General features: G+C 39.1%; 1 protein-coding gene across 1 annotated transcript in view; it reads left to right on the top strand.

Moving 5' to 3' along the window:
* The window catches only part of LOC110448094 (sodium-dependent multivitamin transporter-like), a 29143-nt gene extending 6591 nt beyond the window's left edge, over positions 1–22552 (top strand). Inside the window, exons 5-16 of the mRNA XM_021494148.1 lie at positions 3094–3174; positions 3585–3658; positions 4320–4457; positions 6514–6649; positions 8244–8332; positions 11152–11264; positions 12057–12127; positions 14810–14896; positions 15292–15527; positions 18339–18439; positions 19772–19890; positions 21072–22552. Coding sequence (XP_021349823.1) covers positions 3094–3174; positions 3585–3658; positions 4320–4457; positions 6514–6649; positions 8244–8332; positions 11152–11264; positions 12057–12127; positions 14810–14896; positions 15292–15527; positions 18339–18439; positions 19772–19890; positions 21072–21203 — 1377 coding nt within the window. The 3' untranslated portion in view covers positions 21204–22552. The remainder of the gene's footprint in view (positions 1–3093; positions 3175–3584; positions 3659–4319; positions 4458–6513; positions 6650–8243; positions 8333–11151; positions 11265–12056; positions 12128–14809; positions 14897–15291; positions 15528–18338; positions 18440–19771; positions 19891–21071) is intronic.
* Positions 22553–25769: the final 3217 nt, after the last annotated feature.

Raw genomic sequence — 25769 nt, 5'->3', positions numbered from 1 at the left:
CACACACACCTATGTACTAGACATCGAAACATCACACACACACACACCTATGTACTAGACATCGAAACATCACACACACACACACATATGTACTAGACATCGAAACATCACACACACACACATATGTACTAGACATCGAAACATCACACACACACACACATGTACTAGACATCGAAACATCACACACACCTATGTACTAGACATCGAAACATCACACACACACACACATATGTACTAGACATCGAAACGTCCCACACACACCTATGTACTAGACATCGAAACATCACACACACACACACCTATGTACTAGACATCGAAACATCACACACACACATATATCTATTAGACATCGAAACATCACACACACACACACACACACACACATGTACTAGACATCGAAACGGCACACACACACACATGTATTAGACATCGAAACGTCACGCACACAAACATATGTACTAGACATCGAAATGTCACACACACATATGTACTAAACATCCAAACGTCACACACACACACACACACACGAACACATGTACAAGACAACGAAACGTCCCACATAGACATATGTACTAGACATCGAAACGTCACACACATATATACTAGACATCGAAACGTCACACACACACACATGTACTAGACATCGAAACATCACACACACACATGTACTAGACAACGAAACGTCACACACACATGTATTAGACATCGAAACATCACACACACACATGTACTTGACATCGAAACGTCCCCCACACACACACATGTACTAGACATCGAAACGTCACACACATATGTACTAGACATCGAAACATCACACACACACATGTACTTGACATCGAAACGTCACACACACATATGTACTAAACATCCAAACGTCACACACACACACACACACACGAACACATGTACAAGACAACGAAACGTCCCACATAGACATATGTACTAGACATCGAAACGTCACACACACCCATGTACTAGACATCGAAACGCCCCCCCCCCCACACATGTACTAGACATCGAAACGTCACACACACACACACACACACACATGTACTAGAGATCGAAACGTCACACACACACATACACATATGTACTAGACTTCGAAGCATTACACACACATATGTACTAGACATCGAAACGTCCCACATACACATATGTACTAGACATCGAAACGTCACACACACACATGTACTAGACATCAAAACGGCACACACACACCTATGTACTAGACATCGAAATGGCACACATACACATATGTACTAGACATCGAAACGTCCCACACACACATGTACTAGACATCGAAACGTCACACACACACCTATGTACTAGACATCGAAACGTCACACACACACACACACACACACATGTACTAGACATCGAAACGTCACACACACATACACATATGTACTAGACTTCGAAGCATTACACACACATTTGTACTAGACATCGAAACGTCCCACATACACATATGTACTAGACATCGAAACGTCACACACACACATGTACTAGACATCGAAACGGCACACACACACCTATGTACTAGACATCGAAATGGCACACATACACATATGTACTAGACATCGAAATGGCACACAAACATATGTACTAGACATCGAAACGTCACACACACATATGTACTAGACATCGAAACGTCACACACACACACACATGTACTAGACATCAAAACCTCACACACACATATGCGCTAGATATAGAAACGTCACACACACACACACACACACACACACACACACATATGTACTAGACATCGAAACGTCACACAAACACCTATGTACTAGACATCGAAACGTCCCACACACACATATGTACTAGACATCGAAGGGTCACACACACATATGTACTAGACATCGAAACGTCTCACACACATATGTACTAGACATCGAAACGTCACACACACACACACATGTACTAGACATCGAAACCTCACACACACATATGTGCTAGATATCGAAACGTCACACACACACACACACACACACACACACACACACACACACACATATGTACTTGACATAGAAACGTCCCACACACATGTACTACACATTGAAACGTCACACACACACACATGTACTAGACATCGAAACGTCACACTCACACACACACATGTACTAGACATCGAAACATCAAACACACACACACATGTACTAGACATCGAAACGTCACACACACACACACACACATGTACTAGACATCGAAACGTCACACACACACATGTACTAGACATCGAAACGTCACACACACATGTACTAGACATCGAAACGTCACACACACACACACACATGTACTAGACATCGAAACGTCACACACACACACACACATGTACTAGACATCGAAACGTCCCACACACACACACACACATGTACTAGACATCGAAACATCACACACACACACACATGTACTAGACATCGAAACATCAAACACACACACACATGTACTAGACATCGAAACGTCCCACACACACACACACACATGTACTAGACATCGAAACATCACACACACACACACATGTACTAGACATCGAAACATCAAACACACACACACATGTACTAGACATCGAAACGTCCCACACACACACACACACATGTACTAGACATCGAAACATCACACACACACACACATGTACTAGACATCGAAACATCAAACACACACACACATGTACTAGACATCGAAACGTCCCACACACACACACACACATGTACTAGACATCGAAACGTCACACACACATGTACTAGACATCGAAACGTCACACACACACACACACACACACACACACACATGTACTAGACATCGAAACGTTACACACACACATTGTTATGTTACAATTGTTCTATGTCAGGGTGGGTTTGAAGCTGTAGTGTGGACGTTGATTGTTATGTTACAATTGTTCTATGTCAGGGTGGGTTTTAGGCTATAGAGTAAACGTTGATTGTTATGTTACAATTGTTCTTTGTCAGGGTGGGTTTAAAGCTGTAGTGTGAACGTTGATTGTTATGTTACAATTGTTCTATGTCAGGGTGGGTTTAACGCTGTATTGTGAACATTGATTGCTATGTTACAATTGTTCTATTTCAGGGTGGGTTTAAGGCTGTAGTGTGGACGGATGTTGTCCAGGCAGGCCTTATGATAGGCGGGATGCTAGCAGTCATTATTAAGGTAATATAAAAACATAAAATCAGAATGCATTTGCTCTTGACGAAGGAGCAAAATTAACAAAAGTGTCAACATTGTGTTAGTACCAACTGTAAGGAATGTCTCTCCTCTGGGAGAAAGAATTCGTTCAGACGGAACAACAGTTATCAGTAATACATTTCGCGTGTTGTGTTATGAGATGTTTAGGCACTCCTGTTATAATTTACTGAACATGATTGTCAGTGATTTCACATCGCACACGTCTTATGAAGATAATAGTTATATAGATGTAGACACATGGTATCAATACAAGATCTACATTCTGTATTGTTTGTACTATTTGACCATTGATTGCTGTCACTAAAAAAGAAATGATATCATTATATTTTTCAGCAAAAGCCCGTATGTTTCATTTCAATTCTTTTTGTTAACAGGGCACAATTGATTCCGGAGGAATCGCTAACACATGGGACTCGGTTTACGAGAATGGTCGTGTCAACTTTTTTGAGTAAGTGATCGTTTTAAAGCCAAATTATTAAACGAGAACGTACATATGTATGTTAATCTATCTGAATGAGAGAGTTTTTACCCCCTCCCCCCCCCCCCCCCCCCCCCTTACNATGGTTTAAAGTCCAATTAACAAGAAAGGATGCATGCCACATAAGTGCCTTCTATGATATAATATAACACTGAGCACGGATTCGACACGAATGTTACGAGAGTACAAATGATACAGGCATATCCACGGATTTAATTAGTGTCGTATATATCGATATCATAACATTTTCTTATTGGATGATATAAACTTTGACGTACATCATGATAGATTCGTGTATCGAAAAGAGTTGAAATTATATTCGTGACTGTGAATTGAAAACGCCGTTGATATAAATATCTTGATTTAAACGCAAGGATTTCAATTGATAAGATATTACATTGTACGTAAAGAACAACCAATTTATATACTTAAGTGTATCCTTAAATTTGTTTCAAATGAATGAAATAAATACAACATATGGGATCCATCCTTTAAATAGGTTACCGAGATAAAACAACTAATTTCATTATGGTAAGATATGGATACTTGTCAGCCACTTTTGATATTCTGAAATCTGCATATACAGTTTTATCTTGACTTTAACACAAACTCGTTTGTCTGTATTGTATAGCTTTAATCCCGATCCAACTCTGCGTCAGTCGTTTTGGAGTTTGATATTTGGGAGTGCAATAGTAGAGTTTGGCTTACCATTCTCACAGACAACATTTCAAAGGATCAAGGCGACGCCTACCATAAAAACAGCACAGAAGTAAGTGAAAATTAGTACAGTGTGGTCATTGTGTCGCCTTACATACACGGAGATCTCAGTAGTAATGATGGTATAGTGTAATAAGTGTAACATACAGAGAGATGAGAGTTCGTGTCGCCTAGTACAGAGATGGCATGTGTGTTATGTACCATATACAGAGATCTTAGAAGTAATGCTAGTAGAGTGTAACCATGCCAACATACAGAGAGAGGAGAGTTCGTGTAGCCTAGTACAGAGATGGCTGGTGTGTTGTGTACCATATACAGAGATCTCAGAAGTAATGCTAGTAGAGTGTAACTATGGTAACATACATAGAGAGGAGAGTTCGTGTTGCCTAGTACAGTGATGGCATGTGTGTTGTGTACCATATACAGAGATCTCAGAAGCAATGCTAGTAGAGTGTAACTATGGTAACACACATAGAGAGGAGAGTTCGTGTTGCCTAGTACAGTGATGGCATGTGTGTTGTGTACCATATACAGAGATCGCAGAAGTAATGCTAGTAGAGTGTAACTATGGTAACATACATAGAGAGGAGCGTTCGTGTTGCCTAGTACAGAGATGGCTTTTGTGTTGTGTACCATATACAGAGATCTCAGGAGTAATGCTAGTAGAGTGTAACCATGTCAACATACAGAGGGAGGAGAGTTCGTGTTGCCTAGTACAGAGACGGCATGTGTGTTGTGTACCATATACAGAGATCGCAGAAGTAATGCTAGTAGAGTGTAACTATGGTAACATACATAGAGAGGAGAGTTCGTGTTGCCTAGTACAGAGGTAGCATGTGTGTTGTGTACCATATACAGAGATCTCAGGAGTAATGCTAGTAGAGTGTAACCATGTCAGCATACAGAGAGAGGAGAGGTCGTGTTGCCTAGTACAGAGATGGCATGTGTGTTGTGTCCCATATACAGAGATCTCAGAAGTAATGCTAGGAGAGTGTAACCATGTCAACATACAGAGAGAGGATAGTTCGTGTTGCCTAGTACAGAGATGGCATGTGTGTTGTGTCCCATATACAGAGATCTCAGAAGTAATGCTAGGAGAGTGTAACCATGTCAACATACAGAGAGAGGATAGTTCGTGTTGCCTAGTACAGAGATGGCATCTGTGTTGTGTACCATATACAGAGATCTCAGAAGCAATGCTAGTAGAGTGTAACCATGTCAACATACAGAGAGAGGAGAGTTCGTGTTGCCTAGTACAGAGATGGCATGTGTGTTGTGTACCATATACAGAGATCTCAGAAGTAATGCTAGTAGAGTGTAACTATGGTAACATACATAGAGAGGAGAGTTCGTGTTGCCTAGTACAGAGATGGCTTTTGTGTTGTGTACCATATACAGAGATCTCAGAAGTAATGCTAGTAGAGTGTAACCATGTCAACATACAGAGAGAGGAGAGTTCGTGTCGCCGAGTACAGAGGGAGCATGTGTGTTGTGTACCATATACAGAGATCTCAGAAGTAATGCTAGTAGAGTGTAACCATATCAACATACAGAGAGAGGAGTGTTCGTGTCGCCTAGTACAGAGATGGCTTGTGTGTTATGTACCATATACAGAGATCTCAGATTTAATGTTAGTAGAGTGTAACCATGGTAACATACAAAGAGAGGAGAGTTCGTGTTGCCTAGTACAGAGGTAGCATGTGTGTTGTGTACCATATACAGAGATCTCAGAAGTAATGCTAGTAGAGTGTAACCATGGAAACATACAGAGAGAGGGGAGTTCGTGTCGCCTAGTACAGAGATGGAATTTGCTTTGGATATAGACTAAACAAACATTATTTATTTTACAACCGTTATCAAGTTATTTCAACTTCCATCCTGCACACACACACGTAAGCATGCATACACAACACACATGGAGGCACGCTCTTAGATGACCTTAGCTGTTGATAAGACAGTTAACAAAATAAAACCAAACAACTTGCCGGAGGCCTTCAGAGCGTCAGCTTCTTTGTGACATCTGACCTCTATGATGCTATAGACAAGGACATTTCCAAATATAATGATTACAGACATGCACTTACCTTAATTGTTTTATTTCATTTTAGAATGTACCTGGTGACGAATTGTTTGTTTGTGTTTGTAACACTGCTTGCCGCCCTGGAAGGTGCAGTTATGTTTGCCTATTACAACGCTAAAGGATGTGACCCGCTTGTCTCCAATCAAGTGACAAACCAGAATGAAGTATGATACTCGTTCATTCATATAACGTAATTATTTTATCTGGTGTTGATTTATCACTGAATTTGCCTGTTAATATACAAGTGGTACGAACTATAAATCTTGCACACTTTGCTGATTTCCGGTAGAATGTCGGTTGAGAACTTTATAAAGTAAAATAATAAAATCGTTGTTCTACGACTCTATCATTGAGGGTATGTTTAAGTCGACAGAGTGGAGTGCAATCTTGATACATAAGTTGGGATACAGGTAATGTCATGGGTATGATACGTCATTAACTTTAAATGATGGACACAATGGCACAACTTGTCTAGACTATAAATATGATAACTAAGTCCTTACAATTTTATCATCATACAGATGATATCTGAACGGATTTATTTTCTTTCTATTTTTATAGATAATGATTCTAACGTTATATACCTTCAAAATCCCCAAAGCATTTTGATAAATTCGTTAAAATCAGCAGTTGAATATTACACGAGTTTGTGGTTCAAGCGTCACGTGGACACATGAAAACATTGGTTCATTCTTTTCGTTGAGTGATTGATTCAAATCGATAGCTAACGTACGTTGTATAGCATAGATTTATCTTTGTTATTGATGCTGTTCGGACGAAGTGGGGAATTTTGTGCAAGAATACTTCTTTTAGTACTTCTGATGTTGATTTTTCAAATATCGTATTGTGCGGTCTCTAACATTAAAACATTTGAAAACATGTTGATGAAACTTGCGGTATATCTGTTTTACCAACATACTTAAATCACCATTACTTTATAACTAGATAAAATGTCAAAGAAATGCAAACTTTGCAGTCACATATTGTCTGGGATGTATCATTTTAACCATTAAATACATGAAACATTAAAGTGGCTACTTTTTCGACAATAATTGGTCCAATTAAAAAGATTTGAAATTCAAGTGAACACTGGGAACATCTGTACACTTAAAATTAATTATGCTATTAAATTGCAAATACAATTTGTAACTGCTCAATATAATATGCTTTAAATTGCGTCACAGATTCACCGGGGTGACTAAAACACGAATATATTACTGTCGTATGGAGACGCAATAGGATTACCACCAGATTACCAACAAGTGGCCATAACTTACACGTGTTACACGTGTGATCACTCTTGATCGCTACACCATGTGACGTCGAGAACATGACAAACTCATAAACGTACGAAGATATTTGAGGTGCTAACTCACCAATAGTTTTTGTTTAGATTGTTTTTTATTAAATTATAACAGACATTTTTATGAAACTGAAGTACTGATACTAAGCTATCTCTATCTTTAATTTGCACATCGAGCAAAAACTAGCAATTCTTTTTATTTAAATAAATACAATTACACTGTTTACTATTCCAATGAAATTCAGTAACAAGATCAACGTAATAAACGCACCACTGTCTGCAACTTTGTAGTAGATACAGTAAGTACCAAACACGTGTTGCACTTCTTTGTTTATTAAATAGGTAAGTTTGTCATATACAGGTATACAAATATAATTACAAATTATGTGCCTCACCTGAAGTTTAAACATTATTTGTCATTGACGTTAATATCTTTTCATTCTATTGACTCAAAGCTTATTGCCAAAATGGTGACCGACATCTTCGACAAAGTCCCCTGTCTGCCTGGGTTGTTTCTGGCTGCTCTATTTAGTGCGTCTCTCAGGTAACGTGAAGATTAACAAGGACGCATGTCGCCTGGTAGCAGGTATGGTACACTAAGGAAATACGGCCATATTGCCATGGTAACAGTTTTTGTACATTTACGAAAAGTACCAATGTCTCTCTAGCAACACACTTCAATATCAGTCAGGTAGCATGTCTACATCTCTTGTGACCACAAACCTGCAGCCGTCTTTTCACCATCTGGGAAGGATTTATTTTCTACCCTCTACTCTTTTATTTGTTTCTTCCTAAACCCATTTTGTTTGACAGTTTAGAGTATAGGGTGTCGTAGTGTGGGCATTCCAGCGACAATGCACTCGAACATTGTCTGAGTGAATATTTGTTTCATGAAATATATATTTACATTTGCGCTGTAACCCACTATATGAAAACTGTTAGAAATGCATTTCATTTGAGTATGAGAGCCAAAAAAATGCAATTAAAGCTTTTCAGCCAATGCCGTTTAAAGGACGACGCATATACAAAACGCATTAAATGAATTAATTATTTAAGAACAAATATATTAAATTAAACAATTGGAGTACACTAAAATGTTATTATACGGATTGGACGGCGATTTAAAAAAGATCATCCGGTATGAACGCAAATCGGTTACATCCATATTAAACATGAAGCTCTAGCGAGCTTTGTGCAATATGGATGTAACCAATATTCGTTCATACCGGCATGAAAAACGCCGTTCAATCCCATATGATATTTTATCGGAAACCATTAAAAAGCAAAAGTTTTAGATCAAATGATTTGTATCAATGTATTGGTTCTGCATGCAAATGTATAAGGTTAAACGGTCTGGTAGCTGCTAAGGTCATGTGGTGACGGATGACTAAGTGTGCCCTACTATCACATATCTACTTTTCTCTTTGGTCACATGTCTATTTGATCCGATAACGGGTGTATTTGTATTCACTTTTAATCCATGTCTAATTCTCTAAAGCGCATGGCATGAAATCTACATTTTCCTGCGATGCGATGTCGTTTTGATAAAATAACGTGTATAAATACCTTTGATATTAATACTTGTTTCGACGTGTCATATAACATATCCATATTGGTGGAGTATTTTTATTAGTCCCTACCTCTTCTTCCGTCTGTGGATGTACGTAACACCAATGATGTCAGCGCTCTAGCGGCTTCATTCCTTCGGGATTTTGATCCCACTTCATACAATTACAAAGGACCATAATATCTCGGACAAAGTCGAGTTTAAGTGTTGTCGGGTCAAGGTCAAGGTCACCGTTGCTATTTGTCGAAATTCCATCGTCAGCGCTCTAGTGGCTTCATTCCTTGAGGGATTTTGATCAAACTTCACACAATTACAAAGGACCATAATATATAAATCATTACAGTGTTATAGCTAGCGGGGGCCGGTAGGGGATATGTATTGCTTTAGCAATACTCAGTATGCTTGTTATTTTTGCCATATAATTTGATAATTGAGTAAGGAGGTTTGATACGAGTTGGCGTCATTCCACATTATGTAATACTTTCATACCTAAATATATGTAACCAGTGTCTGCTGCGATGCATGAGCTATCATGACCGATGTCGGTTGCGATGGATAAGATTACACTTACACTTGCAATCACATTTGTGTTTTTCATATTTCTCTCTACTTCCAACTACCTTTAGTTCCCTAGGACCTTGCTTGGCAATGCTTTGGGATTTGCTTTTGTATCCTCTTTAAGGGGACACAAAAAAGACCAAAATAAATTGCTGCACCCATTGCAATATGTGTGATCATTATATTTCTCTCCACTTCTAACTAACTTTTGTCCTGAATGTTTAACGTTCGCCCAGGTGAGGAAGGCAATGGGTTCTTTTCCCAGGCCGAGACTCAAGAAAGTCCTTAATATTGGTAGTTGTTATTCCCGCTTAACGTTCAGCATTTTGGATGATGGCACCAACTGGTTCACCCGTTGTCAGTATAATGTGACCGGGTGGAATGCTGTGTTGGGTGCCTTCAGCATGGTATTTTAGTGAGATAGCACTATGAAGTCGGCATCAGATTGGCTCTATCACCAGGAGGCAAGTACAACAACATACCCCGTCTCCGGCACACATACAAACATACACGCTTACACAACACACATTGAGGCATGTCATTAAATGATCTTAGCTGTTAATAGAACGTTAAACAATCTAAAACCAAACCCCTAGGCCGGGACATGCCAATGTCCTGGAAAATGGTAGTTTTATTCCCTGTTTAACGTTCAGTATTTAGGGTAATGGCAACAAACCGGTCACCCCATTGTCAGTGTAATGTGACCGGTTGTGTGCCTTGGGAATGGTATTTCACGGAGATAGCGCTAAAAAGTCAGCATCAGATCCGCAGTATGATAAGAATACCACAACAATAATAAACCCTGCCTATAGCCCACATATACCACACACATGGAGCCCTGTCCTTCAATTACGTTAGCTGTTGATAGGGCGTTAAACCCTGTACAACCAACTGAAAAATCGGGCAGTGTTCTGTGTCCTACATTGTATAAACAAAAATTGATCTGCTTCTCCAATCGCAACACTTGACGAATTTGTTATGATTACCCTATTCTTTCTTTCTTTCAGTTGGTGTCACTCTATGCATCTTGGGTATTCATATAAAGAGCCCTCGGCTATTTGTGGGACGTTAAACCCCATACACAAATCAATTCCTGATAGTAAATGCTTTGTGGAACAAGGGAAATAAGCATATGGTATCAAAACAATGTATACATGCGCATATGAAGGATACATATTAAAAGTAAGGTATCCACACGAGCTGATCATCGCATTATGTTTTCTTGTTTAATTCCCCAGTACGATGTCGTCCATCCTTAACAGCATATCCGCTATATTTTGGGAAGATATCATCAAACCTCACATGAAACCAATGTCGGATCTCCGGGCCACTATCATCACGAGATCTTCAGGTAAGGAAACGTCTCCGGGCCACTAGTCCCTGCTGGTAGGGCGTTGGATTTGTACCTGCTGTCCCCAAAACATGATCGTAAGAGGCGACTAAATTTGGGATCTTAATTTTCTCTTCTTTCTAAACAACTTTCTTCTTTCTAATGTCTCCTTTGACAATGCCTCACTTTTGGCCTTTATTTGAGCGTTCGCCCTTGTGAGGAAGGCTTTGGGTTCTGTTCCCCGGCCGAGACATACCAAAGTCTGTCAAAATGATAGTTTCTACTCCTGTTTAACACTCAGCAATTTAGGAGTGGGACTACTGGTTCGTTGTCGGTATAATGTGACCGGTTAGGGTGTCCTGCTGGGTGTCTTCGGCAGTATGTTTCAGTAAGGTAGCCCTATAAAGTAGGCATCAGTTCCGCGCTATCACAATGTGACAAACACGAACATATCGCAGCCTCCCAAAACACACACGCATACACTACACGCATGAATCTTGCACACAGGGGAGGCCGTCCTTAAATGACCATAGCTGTTGATAGGAAGTTAAACAGTACTAAACCAAACTAAATCCGGGCCACTATAATCACGAGATCTTCAGGTATAAAACATTCTCCGGGCCAGGTTTGGGCCACTATAATCACGAGATCTTCAGATAAGGAAACTTCTCCAGGCCAATATAATCAGGCGATCTTCAGGTAGGGAAATTTCTATTTAAATGTTGTTGTTTTTTACATACAATATTTACATCTAAAATGTTGTTCTCGTTTACCTTTTGTACTATAACAATAATGTGTTGATATTTGTTTCAGTGGTGGTGTTCGGAAGTGTTGGTATATTTGTAGCGTTTGTGGTATCCGGGTTAACAGGTCCGATTTCACAGGTAAGCGATACCTGCTACATTAAACGATACCATTTTCTGAAAGTGGCATCTCTAAGGTGCTAAGATAAATCTTATTCACTTATGGCATACAATATTTTTGGGTATTCAAGTTTTCTAATCAAATATAGCCAATAAATGCTATGTATTGAGAAATCCAAGATGGCTAGACTGAAATGCGTTGATGATATCATCTTTAAACACTGTAAATATATTTCAAATTTAATTTTTCTATCAGGGTAAACAGCATTTTTATACGTATCTAGATTACGTCTTATTTGGTAACGTTTATTGGTGAAAAAATATTTAACAGAATAGAAGATAGCAAATTCTGTTATTAAGCCTTGCCATCGATTTCATATTTGAAGGCATTTTATTTGGTTTGGTATTAGGTTCTGGCTCGTACAATGTAGTACTAGCGTTGGTAGTACTAACGATGGTAGGTTGTCATTAAATGTTTTTACATGACCACCAGTGTATGGCCCTTCAACAGGATGTAGCGACGAGAGCCCATGGATACCATTGCTACAATATACGTATGACCAATTCAGTGTTTTATTTCTATATGTTAGATGGTCCTATGCTACGCTACCATCGCTTGAGGAGGCGGTGCTCCTTCCCTGGTTCGATGTGTTCAATACGTGATGTATCAACATTACGATATATAGCACCGAGTTCATTTGACATATACATGATATATATATGATATCCAATTAGCAATAAATATCAATTATATATATCATAAATTGGGCTGAATAATATTAATTAAATATATACCATTGGTTCAAATGTAGGATAGCGATTTCATAAATAAGCTGATTTTATTTATCATAATGTTAAGAACGTGGCTCCATGTGTTTTGTGTAAGCATGTATGTGGGAAGGATTTTAAAGATTAACCTACACTCACCCTATTACTCCTGCCACGCCCATCTGACCCCAAGGGGAATCGCACCTTCAGCTACATTTAACTGAGTCCCTGTTGCTCTAAATCATTCATCTAAACCAAATATTGTACAAACCCTACTTTTCGTACTGAAAACATTACTACTCTTTCCCCTCTTTGGTCTAATCCAATGTCCATGTCCCCTTTCTAGAAGACGCGGAAGAAAACGCCCAATCTTAAAATTCGACAAATATATGGCCCCATACTAATCTACATTTACAGTACAAATGTAGCACAAATGTTCCCTCAAGAAACCACCCTCAGATCTTGTGGGGTCTTCACATAACTCGCCTCTTACGATCATCACCCAGTGGGATACAGCAGGCCTGTTCTTTCCTCTGACCTGCACCGGTTGCGAATACTCAGCAATTGAGCCAAACGCGAGGCACTGTCATTACCACGCAGGCTCATTGAAATAATATGCCTGCTGTTTCCAACGGCATGTTGTAAAAGATAGCTAATACGGGGTTTCCTGCAGAGCCGGGGATTTCCTCCGTGTCTTCTGTTGAGGGGTTGGTTGTATAAGGTTTAATGTCCTATCAACAGCTAAGATCATTTAAGGACGTGCCTCCATATTTGTTGTGAATGCATGCATGTGTGTATGTGCGTAAGGGTATGTTGGTATACTTGCATCCTTGTGGCAGCGCAGATCTAATGCCGACCTAATAGTGCAACTGCATTGGAATAGCATGCCGAAGGGACCCGGAACAGCATTCTGCCCGGTCACATTATACTGACAACAGGTGAACCAGTTGTTGCTATTACCCTAAATGCTGAACGTTAAGCAGGGAAAAACAACTACCATTTTGAAGGACTTTGGTATGTCCCGGCCTGGTTACAAAACCCATTGCCTTCCTCACCTGGGTGAACGTTCCACATTGCATTGAAGCCAGCAGTGCGGTTTTGCCAAGTAAGGCTCTAGGAAAGAAAATGTTGAAAGAAGTAGAAATATACTTAAAGATCCCAAATGTTGCAATTGATGCAGCAGATTTATTTCTGTCGCTTTTGTGTCCCCAAGTAGTAGAACGTACCATCAATGAGGGGACTCTAGTTAACTGAACCGGTTTGGCAGTTAACCACGAGCTCCCTCTCCTACCCAATCACAACCCTGCAGGTCGAGGATAGGAAAAAGAATACACCTGCTGTTACCCACTGCATGCATCGTAAGAGGCGACTTATGTTGGAACCCCAACTTCTGTCCCCAGGCATGGTGTTTCAGTGAGATATCACTATAAAGTCGGCATCAGACCCGTGCTATCACAAGGAGGCAATTGCACCAAAAATACCCTGTCTCCAGTACACGTGGACGATTACACAACACATATGGAGGCACGTCTTTGCTGTTAATAGGACGTTAAACAAACCAAACCAAAACAATATTTTTTTCTACAAAACTCCGATAATTCAAAACGTGAAAATTAATTACTAGAACTGGCTACTTAATGTACAAAGTAAGGGACAGAATATGATTATAATGTATATTCCGGTAGGATGAAGGACATATTGTTTTCTGGATAGGTCCATTTTGATTAAAAGTGGCCATTTGAAATTAAGAAATCGTTGGTATTATATAATTCGAACTATTGGTAAATATTTGCAGAATTCGAAGACAAAACATGGGCTTGAGTAGATAAGGACACTATCTTTGTGATATGGTTATCTGCCACGCCCATGTTCTCCTATTTGTTTTTGTGTAATACTGGGTGGTTTATTCCTCGTTGGTGTTTATCTCTATAATAGATTCTTGCAACGACCGGTTCCTGTCTGGGTGGAGCAGTGACAGGAATCTTCCTGCTTGGCTGGTGTTGTCCCCGGGCAAATAAAAAGGTACAATAATCATTCAACATAATTATGTGAACGTTTGTTAATGTCTGTATATTTAAGATTTTATTTAAGCTTTCCTGGTGATGATAAAAAAGGTTGAACCTTGATATTAAAATACGCGTGTATTGAAGTGCTGTATTGAGGTAAAATATTGTTCATTAGCCACAATCAAAATACAATATTTAATTGGTGTGTTTAACACATAAAACACGATGCAAAACACGATGCAACTTTACATGATATGTGCCGAGTGATGATTGGCTAAGACAAGATACATTAACAAACAGCAATGTATTGTAAGCAAAATTTAAAAATTGAATAATACGAACCCACATATTTATGATTAACAACAACGAAATGACCTTATAATTAGTTGTCTGAATACACTGCACTTTTAGGGCGCTTTGGTTGGTGGGTGTCTCTGTGTTCTGATTATCGGTTGGATATCCTTCGGAAAGTATGCCTCTTCGGGTGTAAGGGTCAGCACCAAGTTACCCCCGGCAGCCACCGACCGGTGTGTTCTACCAAACGCCTCTTTCTCCGACAATACCACCTTCCATACGACCGCCTCGTCAACACCGTATCATCTCAACATTTCTACGGCGACCGTGGAATCTGATGATAAATCTGGACCGTGAGTAATATGATATTTAATACGAATCGGGCTTTTTCTTTACATGCCTTCTTTATGAATTAAATATATCTCTAATTGACTTTCACATATCTTACAATGTACCTGGGTAATAGATATATTTCACATGACTAAGAATACTTATTTCTATTGTTGTGGCAACAACTGGTTCACCCGTTTTAAGTATAATGTGGCGGAATGCTGTGCTGGGTGAGTTTAGCATAGTATTTTAGTGAGGAAGCACTCTAAAGCCAGCATCAGATCCACGCTAGCACAAGGAGGCAAGTACGCTAACATACCCTGTCTCCAGCACACATACACACATGCACGCATACACAATACACTTGGCAGCACGCACTAAATGACCTAAGCTGTTAATAGGACTTTTAAACAAAACACAAACCATCCCCGGCAAGGAAGACAAGTCCATCGACTACAGGTTGCCCGGATGGGGGGCAAACTTCCCGTCCTGGATAGCATAATTAGAGGGTTTAACCTTCGATTAATATACCACCCCGCGTTGTGAAAGAAGCATTCTTCTCCACCACACGGCCCTGAGCGGGAAGCCTCAGCTACCACCTCATTCTAGGCCTCGTCAGACAACGGGGACTTGTCATCAGAAGCAGAACCACCCGCAGAATGGGCTTCTGAACGGTGGCCATCGACCTCAGAGCACCCAGGCGACAGATCAAGAATGGAATGCACTGTTGAACCCGAATGCTCATAATCCATGGGCTCCGAGGCGTCCAAACGGGAAGTCTGCACTGCCTGCAGAGCCACATGCTCGGCCAAAGAGCCACATCGAGCCTTAGCTCTGATGGCTCTGCTTAGGAACGCTTCTATGCAGAACGCTTTCCCACGCAAAAGCGGGATGTGACGCAAAAGCGATATCAGATCATGTTTTGACCCGCCCAGCCCCCTGGACAAGGTAGCAGCCGGAACTGCTCTAGAAGCGGTAGCACTAGCGATCCGGTGTCGCCTTCTGGTGACGGTCGAAAAAGGCCTCCGAACGGGTGGTTACTGGGGAGGGGGAACCAGCAGTCAATCGTATCGTTGTTTCGAGGATGAGACTATGCCCCACGGATTCCACTGTGGAAAAGCGTAGGGTCCTTATCCAAGAGGGCAGACAGGACGTTCCATGGGCTGGGAATGGCCCCAGGGTTGGCCAAATTGACCTACTCGAGACTGGGGTTGGAACATCTGCACATTTGCGGGCATAGGATGACCACCACTCCCTCTGGGTGTACACCCGGGCATGTAAGGGATATGCCCGTAACTGCCGGGAATTTGGAACCCCAAACCAATCGCAAGGTGGTTTGATTGGCCTTGAAAACCCTGCGCGCATGACTGATCGACCGACCTTTAGCCCGACGTATCCGCCGGGTTCTCGGTCAACGATAAACCCGGGCCGGTCACAGAATGACCTCCGCATAGCAATGAATGACCGTGGATGGGGAAGGACGACTGTGGACCTGCCCGGACATTAGCAGTGAGAACCTTGCTGACAAGAGTAGCGAATTGCAACCCCGGAGAGTTAAAGACAGCAACCTGGTCGTACAAAATCAGGGCCGGACAAAGGCCATCCCGAGAGCCAGAAACAACTGGAACCACTTATAGAGCTGATTACCGGTGACCAGGACAAACCTCTACCTGGAGGCAAGGACTGAAAAGGATTTCGAGGGGTCCCGGTCAATTCGGCGTCAGGTGTGCCAAACAAGAGCCGGGCAGCCCCTCTAGAGAACCAGACTGAAGCTGGGAGGAAGGGAACACCCTCTACTCACTTACCGAAAACGCTAAAACGGAGTCGATGGGAGCAGTACCTAGGCTACTGGAGGACACTTTTTTGGAGGGCCCGGCAGTAGCCTTAAGCTTGACTTTTTCCTTGTTAGAGGACTTGGTCTTCCGAGCCGAGTACTGGCGTTTTAGAACCAGCAACGATCTGTCCGGAGGAGGACTCAAAATGCAATCATAGCATGGAGTCCCTTCCGAACGACAACGGTACTTCGGACGCAAGAAATGGGGTCTAACCCACTATAAAGGTGAGAGCACCCATCAGGTTAGAGAGGCCTTCTAAGAGCGGTTTTGGGTTATCTTTCTTTTAAACTGAAACAAATGAATGGGAATAGCGGAAAAATATGCCTACTAAAGTTATGGCTATTATTTCAAAAAATGAAAAGCAAATTTACTTCTTTCTCTATAGAAGCAGTTTCACAATAGGGAATTTTCACTCGTAAAATCACTGGTACATGTAACACATAATTTCCACCACAATGAAAAGCGAGGTATCTGTTTAAAAAAAATTGTCCCCCTGAAGCGATAATAAGCCGTTAAACCATATAAAACATAAACCCCAAACAAACAGGACTGGGTTTATACATCTCTGTCAGAACGATTTAGTTGTTTCAGAAATTGTTTGATATTTATCAACTATGGACTTTTGGTGAATATGAAGTTATTATATGTGCAAATGATATCAATCGAGAAAAAAAATCACCGAAATAAAAGTCTTTAATTGTAAGATGCTTAACAATGCTTTATCATTAAGAAATATGAAACATATGACAAAGTTACGGAGGTGTTCACGTTTCTGTTTATTGGCCCTAATCACCTCTTTTCTCTTCGATGGCCGTTAGGAATCCAATAACTAACTAACGGAGGAAAGTACTGCATTTGGTAGACAACATTGTGACGTCATAATTGAAATGGCGCAATTAAATCTAGACCGAGTCAATATTACAAACCACTGACCCACGTGATTTTGGTTCCGATGAGGCTGTAAAAATGTGTCATTTAATATTATATCCTATGTTACAGAACTGGTATTGACGTTCTTTATTCCCTGTCCTACAAATGGCTCGGAACAACTGGTATCCTTATCGTTATTAGCGTGGGTATTCTCGTCAGTCACCTCAGTGGTAAGCTATATTGTTAGTATTGAACCCACATTCTATGTAAATTGCCGTTCTCAACTTTCTTAATAAATCGTTATAACAATAACATATATTTAATTATAATGATGTTCTTAAAAGTCTAGGTTAAAATCACGACTTTGCTTTGTGCGAGTTCAGTGACATTTTGTGATATTTGGAAATTGTCAACCTCCAATCCTGTAACTTCATAATTAGTGATAACGATATATAGAGGTTACACAACGAGTGGTTGAATACGGTATTTATTTCACTCGAGTTTGTTAATTTTCAAAAGTTACAAAAGGCACGAGCTTTAGAAAGTGTCTTTCTGTAACTTTTGAAAATTAACTAACGAGAGTGAAATCAATACCATACTCCACAACAACGAGTCGTGTGATCTGTTTCTACCACAATCTCATGATCAGTCGGAAATAACATACGCACATGTGTTTGTTGACAAGGCTGGCGTAGTGATATGACCCATATGTAAAAAGTCACTCATTAATATTAAAAAATGGCCCTGTTTTTTACAAATCTAATAATTGTCAAAATTAATGTTTCGGCAACGACTTCAGGAAAAAATATAAAAGATGAACGACTTTAAATATTGGGAGTAGCAGTTTTGTATTAATTTATATAAATTAACCACGGACTATATGCGCGTAAGCATATCGTACGAAGTCTTCCTCCCACCAAGTGACGAAGACGAACTTATCGCTGTTAATGTCCAAAACCATAGGCCTACGTTTCTTCGTGACGGTTCTATGGTTGACGTTTATAGTGATAGTTCAGTCATAGTCAGACCGTCCAAATAGCGATAACAGGACGTTGGGAGAACGAAATATTTTCCGACACTGTGACAGATCTTGTTTTGGTTTCACGACCTGGACACGCGACGGTGTGACGTCGAAACGATATTGAGCGACTGCAGCAATTTTGCCTGAAACTAGCGATCAAAACTTTAAGTATCATCTTCTTTTAATATTGCCTTAATAACCCCCTTTTCCGCATAACCTCACAAAGTCACCAACATTTGTCGAATGTTGACAGCAGACGACGTAATCAAAACAGATTGTGGCAAAAAGCGCGTGGAAAAAGTCGTCCCGGTCAAAGTTCATCTTCTCGACCAATCAAAACTCGTGTAGGTCATATACCACGTGTGGTATATAACTCATATTTATCTAACAGTCAGAGTGGTTATATAATTATCTGAGAGTGGAAAAACACAGCGTATTGAGGTAGAAAGAGGTATATCTATATATATCCTAACTGGCGATACCGCAAGTGGAATGTTAGATTAATAATCCTCAGCTATGTCGTAACGACCATTTTATACAGATCCAGTTCCCGTGGACCCACATCTAGTCGTGTCCCTGTGTGATAAGGTGTGCTGTTGTATACCCGAGACGGTCAGAGCCAGGTTCACATGTAGCATCAGAAATCCTGATAGAGATTGTGTACGTATTGCTTACATTATTAGAAATGCATAATATTTTTATTTAGTGTTTGTTTTTTGTGATCCCCAATATAAAGCTGCTATTGACTCGTTTACCATACGTCAACTCAGCATATCAACCATTTACATCGCCAGTTTGATTAATTTTAGCATTATAATGTATTTTGCCTTTGATATATTGCGATCTATTCTCGTCAATTATTCTGATTCCCTATTTGTTCTACAGAGCCTGCCCTACAGATATTTGAATAGTAGATCAGTTTAAAGTTGACATTGGAAGATAATGTTGGCGACATATTTAAGTGGTGGGAGGAATTTTCTACCGTTAAATGTAACAACTATGAACAGATTGTTCGAAAGAGTTCCTGTGTCATTAGTATTGTTCTGCGCAGTATTATATAAACAACATGTTTGCTCTTGGCGAATTTTTGATCTTTTGTCTATTATTTATCTAAAATAATTTGGTGTCTTCATTTTTTTGATCAACTATCGTACAGTTTTGGTTGGCAATTTAAAAATTAATAGCAAAAATAAGATCATCGTTTATCTGGAAAAATTGTATTTGACACACATTATGGCCGAGCTATTATTTAAAGAGATTGCTGTGTCAGGTTTTTTCGTGTCTTCTACGACGAAGACATATGTAGAGACCCATTGCAAAACTTGTGATCTTTTTGCTGTCTGATCTTTCCTGTCTACTTCCTTTCCTATGTTCTTTCTCGTTCCGGCTGTGGCTCCCCAGACACTGACTGTTGTTGCGAGGGCGTTAAACCCAAGACAAACAATTAATACTGTTTCTTGTGGGCTGTCAGTTTTGATAATAAGCATTAACATATACGCAACTTAATTTAGTTGAACCAGTAATCTGGGCCCGTATTCATGAAACCATTTTCATGCTAAACCATGGATTTTGTGCTCAAGCCTTATTTCTTGTTCTGGTTATAAATTGATAAAACAATTTTTATTATGTCACTTATTTGGAAAAACAACAAAAAGATGTAAACCCAAATACTGATTTCGGTGCTTACATTTGACATTTTGATCATTTGCCATGATTAAAGCGGATAACAAGAAAGTTGGTTAGAGCAAAGAATCTATGCTTGAGCATGTGAATGGCTTCATGAATACGTGGCCTGATGTTAGCACGATATATAAGCAACGGTGCATACTTTCGTTTACCAGAATGTTACTGTAGAAAGTGAAGAACTGGATAAAGAATTGGTCACGAACAAACCACCGCCGGAGGAAAAAGTACCCAATAACTTCACAGGTATGGAAGAGACCCCTGACACCGAACTGGTAGTAACCAACTGATGAGTAGCCGGAACTAACAGACTTAATACGACATATGGCGTTAACATCCTACCGTGAAAGATTAACGCAGAGATTTATAAGATAACTATACAGAATTAATTGTTCACAGGTATTATAGGGTATTTTTGTAGTAAAACGTCATTACAAACGTACATTTTCATGATTTTGGAAAGAGAAACAAACTTTTAAATAGATTATTTTTAATTAAAAACGTTTTTTTTATTATTTTATGTTAAACAGAAAATGGAAGTGTTTACCCCTGTTGTAATGTTTTGATAACCCAAGCGATCACACAAATTTATTGTTTACACATTCTTTTTTCGAAATGGTTTGAATTGAGGTCGGATTTCTCTTAATTATTTCGTTTAAAAATAATGTAGCTTTTGGGATATATGGACTTAATTAAAAAATGTATTTGACCTTAATCTTTGATAATATGGCATATATGATTTGTATTCGTGTCAATTGTACCGTTATGTAAGAACAGCAATAATAACATGAAGAAATGTTGGGATTGTTTCTTTTATATCCGGATAAAGACCAACTAGTATAGAGATAAGCTGTCTTTAAAGATGAATGTTTCATATACACGTTATTTCACCTTCAAACAATAGGTTATAGATAGAGTACAGTGTATATACCGACACGCATCACACAGATGGTGTGTCCTTCCGGGGATGATAGGGGCCAAAAAGGTGGGAATCCAAAGTAGTCTTACTGTTGTAACAGTAGAGAAGATGTATTAAACTCACACAAATAAGTATATGAATGTTTTAACCTATTCATCAGATGGTGGGCCATCCGTCATTCCGTCATTATACAATTCGTGTTAGCGCTATTTCTGAGAGAGAGACAAAACCAGGAGAGATCTTTCTCCAATTTTCTAGGAAGGTTTCCATGGTCTTTAGTTATGCATATCAAATTTTGGTACTGATCAGATAATCAAAACGGCCGACAGGCAAGCGCCTTGTATTTTTATTTAAGTTAAAGTTTGTTAGCCCTTTTTCTTAGAAAGTACTGGAGAAATCTGTCTCCAATTTCACGTAAAGTAAAGTGGCACTTCAGTGCAAATTGTTTTATTTTGTCATTGTTGATTTTTATTGGTTTATTATTAAAATCAAACAACTTCTGCGTTATCTATAAACTAAATCCATGACGTATTACTTATTTATAATTTCTGTATTTAACTACACGAGTAACACATATTTTTTAGGGATTTGACCTCATTGCTACCTGCTGGATGACCGAAGTACCCGTGCATGTGCAGGCATAATTATATTCAATGTAAAGTGATAATTTATTTGGGAGCTATCTCCCCTCAACTTGTCTGGGTTAATAACGTCGTATGAGTTTATGTGTTAATCGCCAATGACTCGATATGCATTAATTTTGTCTGGAAGTTATCTCCCCTCCTGCATTGTGAAACCATGTTAAAACATGTCTTGGTTATCAGGGTTGTATGGAAAACGGGCAAAAATAAATATATCTAATACTGAAAGGACACGGATGCAAATGTTCCTGTCTGTGGGGAAACAGTATCATATGTATGTTAAAAAAGTAAACCTTTGAGTATTAAGAGAGCATTTATTCTAACTCAGTATATCACATATTGGTGCGTTTATAGTTGATATTACAACTTTTCAATGTATTCAAAAGAAGTTCATAGCATAAATACAATTTTAATTGATGTGCAATACAGGTAAATTGCCGTGTTTTAATATAGAATATTTACATATAAGAGCATCCAACATTTTAAATTAATGTTGTACCCTGCTGTATGTGGGTGAGGAAACGTTTACTCATATATACAGCTCCACCTGTACAGAATATTTAATCAGAATGTGTGGTGTAAATAATTCAATAAATGTTCGTTCCCATAGTCAACCTATTGTTGTTAGTATTTGAAAGCAATGTATATCTATATTCGTATCCATATTGATGTAAGGTTAAATGAAAGTAATTTCATAACAATTAACACCTGCAATGTCTGCAGTTCTTTGTCTCCGATCCTCCTTTACCATACTGCACTTTCTCGTTCCAAAATAGTTTGATAAAGGGTTATTAAGGTGAAGGGTGATGGCTAACCCATCCCTTACCCTACATAGTACCTGTCCGCATTGCATTACTTCAGGAGCATACATAACTTCCTCATTCGGAATTGTTTGATAGAAGGGTTAGGGCTAACCCATCCCTAACCCTACACAGTACATGGAGAAACCAATATACAGCTGCTGTCCGCATTGCATTACTTGGGTACTCTTTCCTTTTCTTCCTGTTGCAGCGGTATCTCTGCTGTCACCCGTCTTCATAGGACCGTGACAGCTGCGAAGACGTTAAACCACAAACAAACAAACAAACAAATGTATATATAGAATTAACTATTCCCAGACACCGGTCTTCAAGGACGTTGAACTCTGTTCGAAACAGCTGAGGTCATATGACAATTTTTTTTATAGCAATGTACATGTACATGAGTTAATTTTGCTTCTTACATTTCTGAATTCGAACTGTATGTTTTACCATAATATACAACTGTAATATGCCTATTCTGTCACACAAAATGTAATTTAATGAACCGCGGTGTCTGCTCCAGTTCCTAAAGAACTTCTGATTACTTCAATTAGGCTGTCAGACTGTTGTCTCGTGATGCCTCGTTTTCATTTAACCACGAAAATCAAATGATGTCACAACTGACGATAATGTTCAAGTTCAAGTAGTTAATTTGATCTCGCCCTCATGAAATCAAAACTACAATTAATTCGTCATTAACTATAGTTACAAAGAGACCACTCTATACAGAGTTACGAGATACTAGATATATAGAAAAAAATAAGATCTAACGACCGACTAAAAAACAAGCTGCTTTCTCCCTTCACAGGGCTCTTCAGGTTTTTAATCCTTTTTATTATATGTATATATACATAAATGAAGGCTATAAAAGTTGTGTACAAGTTAAAACAATTCGAGATACTAAAAGTAATTGCTATATATGAACGCCTATGTCTATCCGATATTCGACTGCAGGTTTTTAATCCTTTTTATTATATATATATATATAAATGAAGGCTATAAAAGTTGTGTACAAGTTAAAACAATTCGAGATACTAAAAGTAATTGCTATATATGAACGCCTATGTCTATCCGATATTCGACTGCAGGTTTTTAATCCTTTTTATTATATGTATATATATATAAATGAAGGCTATAAAAGTTGTGTACAAGTTAAAACAATTCGAGATACTAAAAGTAATTGCTATATATGAACGCCTATGTCTATCCGATATTCGACTGCAGGTTTTTAATCCTTTTTATTATATGTATATATATATAAATGAAGGCTATAAAAGTTGTGTACAAGTTAAAACAATTCGAGATACTAAAAGTAATTGCTATATATGAACGCCTATGTCTATCCGATATTCGACTGCAGGTTTTTAATCCTTTTTATTATATGTATATATATATAAATGAAGGCTATAAAAGTTGTGTACAAGTTAAAACAATTCGAGATACTAAAAGTAATTGCTATATATGAACGCCTATGTCTATCCGATATTCGACTGCAGGTTTTTAATCCTTTTTATTATATGTATATATACATAAATGAAGGCTATAAAAGTTGTGTACAAGTTAAAACAATTCGAGATACTAAAAGTGATTGCTATATATGAACGCCTATGTCTATCCGATATTCGACTGTAGATACATGTGTCACTATTGTAGATTCTAACACGATTCGTTTGCAACGCGTGTTTTGATTGGATACGGACCATGTTCTAATTAGGGGATAGTACGTTGTTTTGAGTGGCTATACTGGCGATTAGAACATGAAATTTGGGTTTGAACTCGAGACCGATAGGTCGAGAGTTTAAACCAAATTTCATGTTCTAATCGCCAGTATAGACACGAAAAACAACGTACTATCCCCATTCTAACACACCTTAGCAAATATACTACGCTAATATGTTTAGAAACGTTGTATTTCCTTGTATGAAAGTACTTTGTGAGCTGAGCCGGCGATGTGTCATTCTGCAGCGGACTGACCAATCGGAAAGAAGCTTTCAAAAGTCGGTCATTTAGCCCCGCCCATACTGGCGATAGCTCGATCTGTATGTTGACGAGGCGGAATATTTGGATTGTTCGTGAACGTCCTGTTACCAAAGTTTATACGACACATTCAGTTTACTATTGAACAAGTTCTTACATTTCCATGTCAGTATGCATACCAATCTGTGCTTATCGACAAAATCGGTGATTATTTGTATAGATTTGTGAAGAGTTTTGTGTAAATGCATACGACACATCTGAAATGTTTGATTTGATTTCGGATCTAAATAGATGCCTTCACACGGATGGAACGAACGTTTCAGTAATAAATGGAGGTAAGAACAAGGAAAGTGTTCTTTTTACATTTTAATTCATTCAACAAATGCATTTCATCGGTCGTTTCTGTTCTGTTGCCTACTAGCCTGTATCAGCGGGATTTCGCTATGAGGCGAGCTTGACGCCATATTGTTTTGGTTAGAAACGGGGCGTGGCTTAAGTGCGATGGGAGGAGCTTAACAC

The sequence above is a fragment of the Mizuhopecten yessoensis genome, unplaced genomic scaffold (assembly GCF_002113885.1).
Source record: "Mizuhopecten yessoensis strain PY_sf001 unplaced genomic scaffold, ASM211388v2 scaffold3819, whole genome shotgun sequence".
In the NCBI taxonomy this organism is placed as follows: Eukaryota; Metazoa; Mollusca; class Bivalvia; order Pectinida; family Pectinidae; genus Mizuhopecten; species Mizuhopecten yessoensis.
Note: the sequence above shows the minus strand (reverse complement) of the source record. Positions and strands in the feature narration are given on the sequence as shown.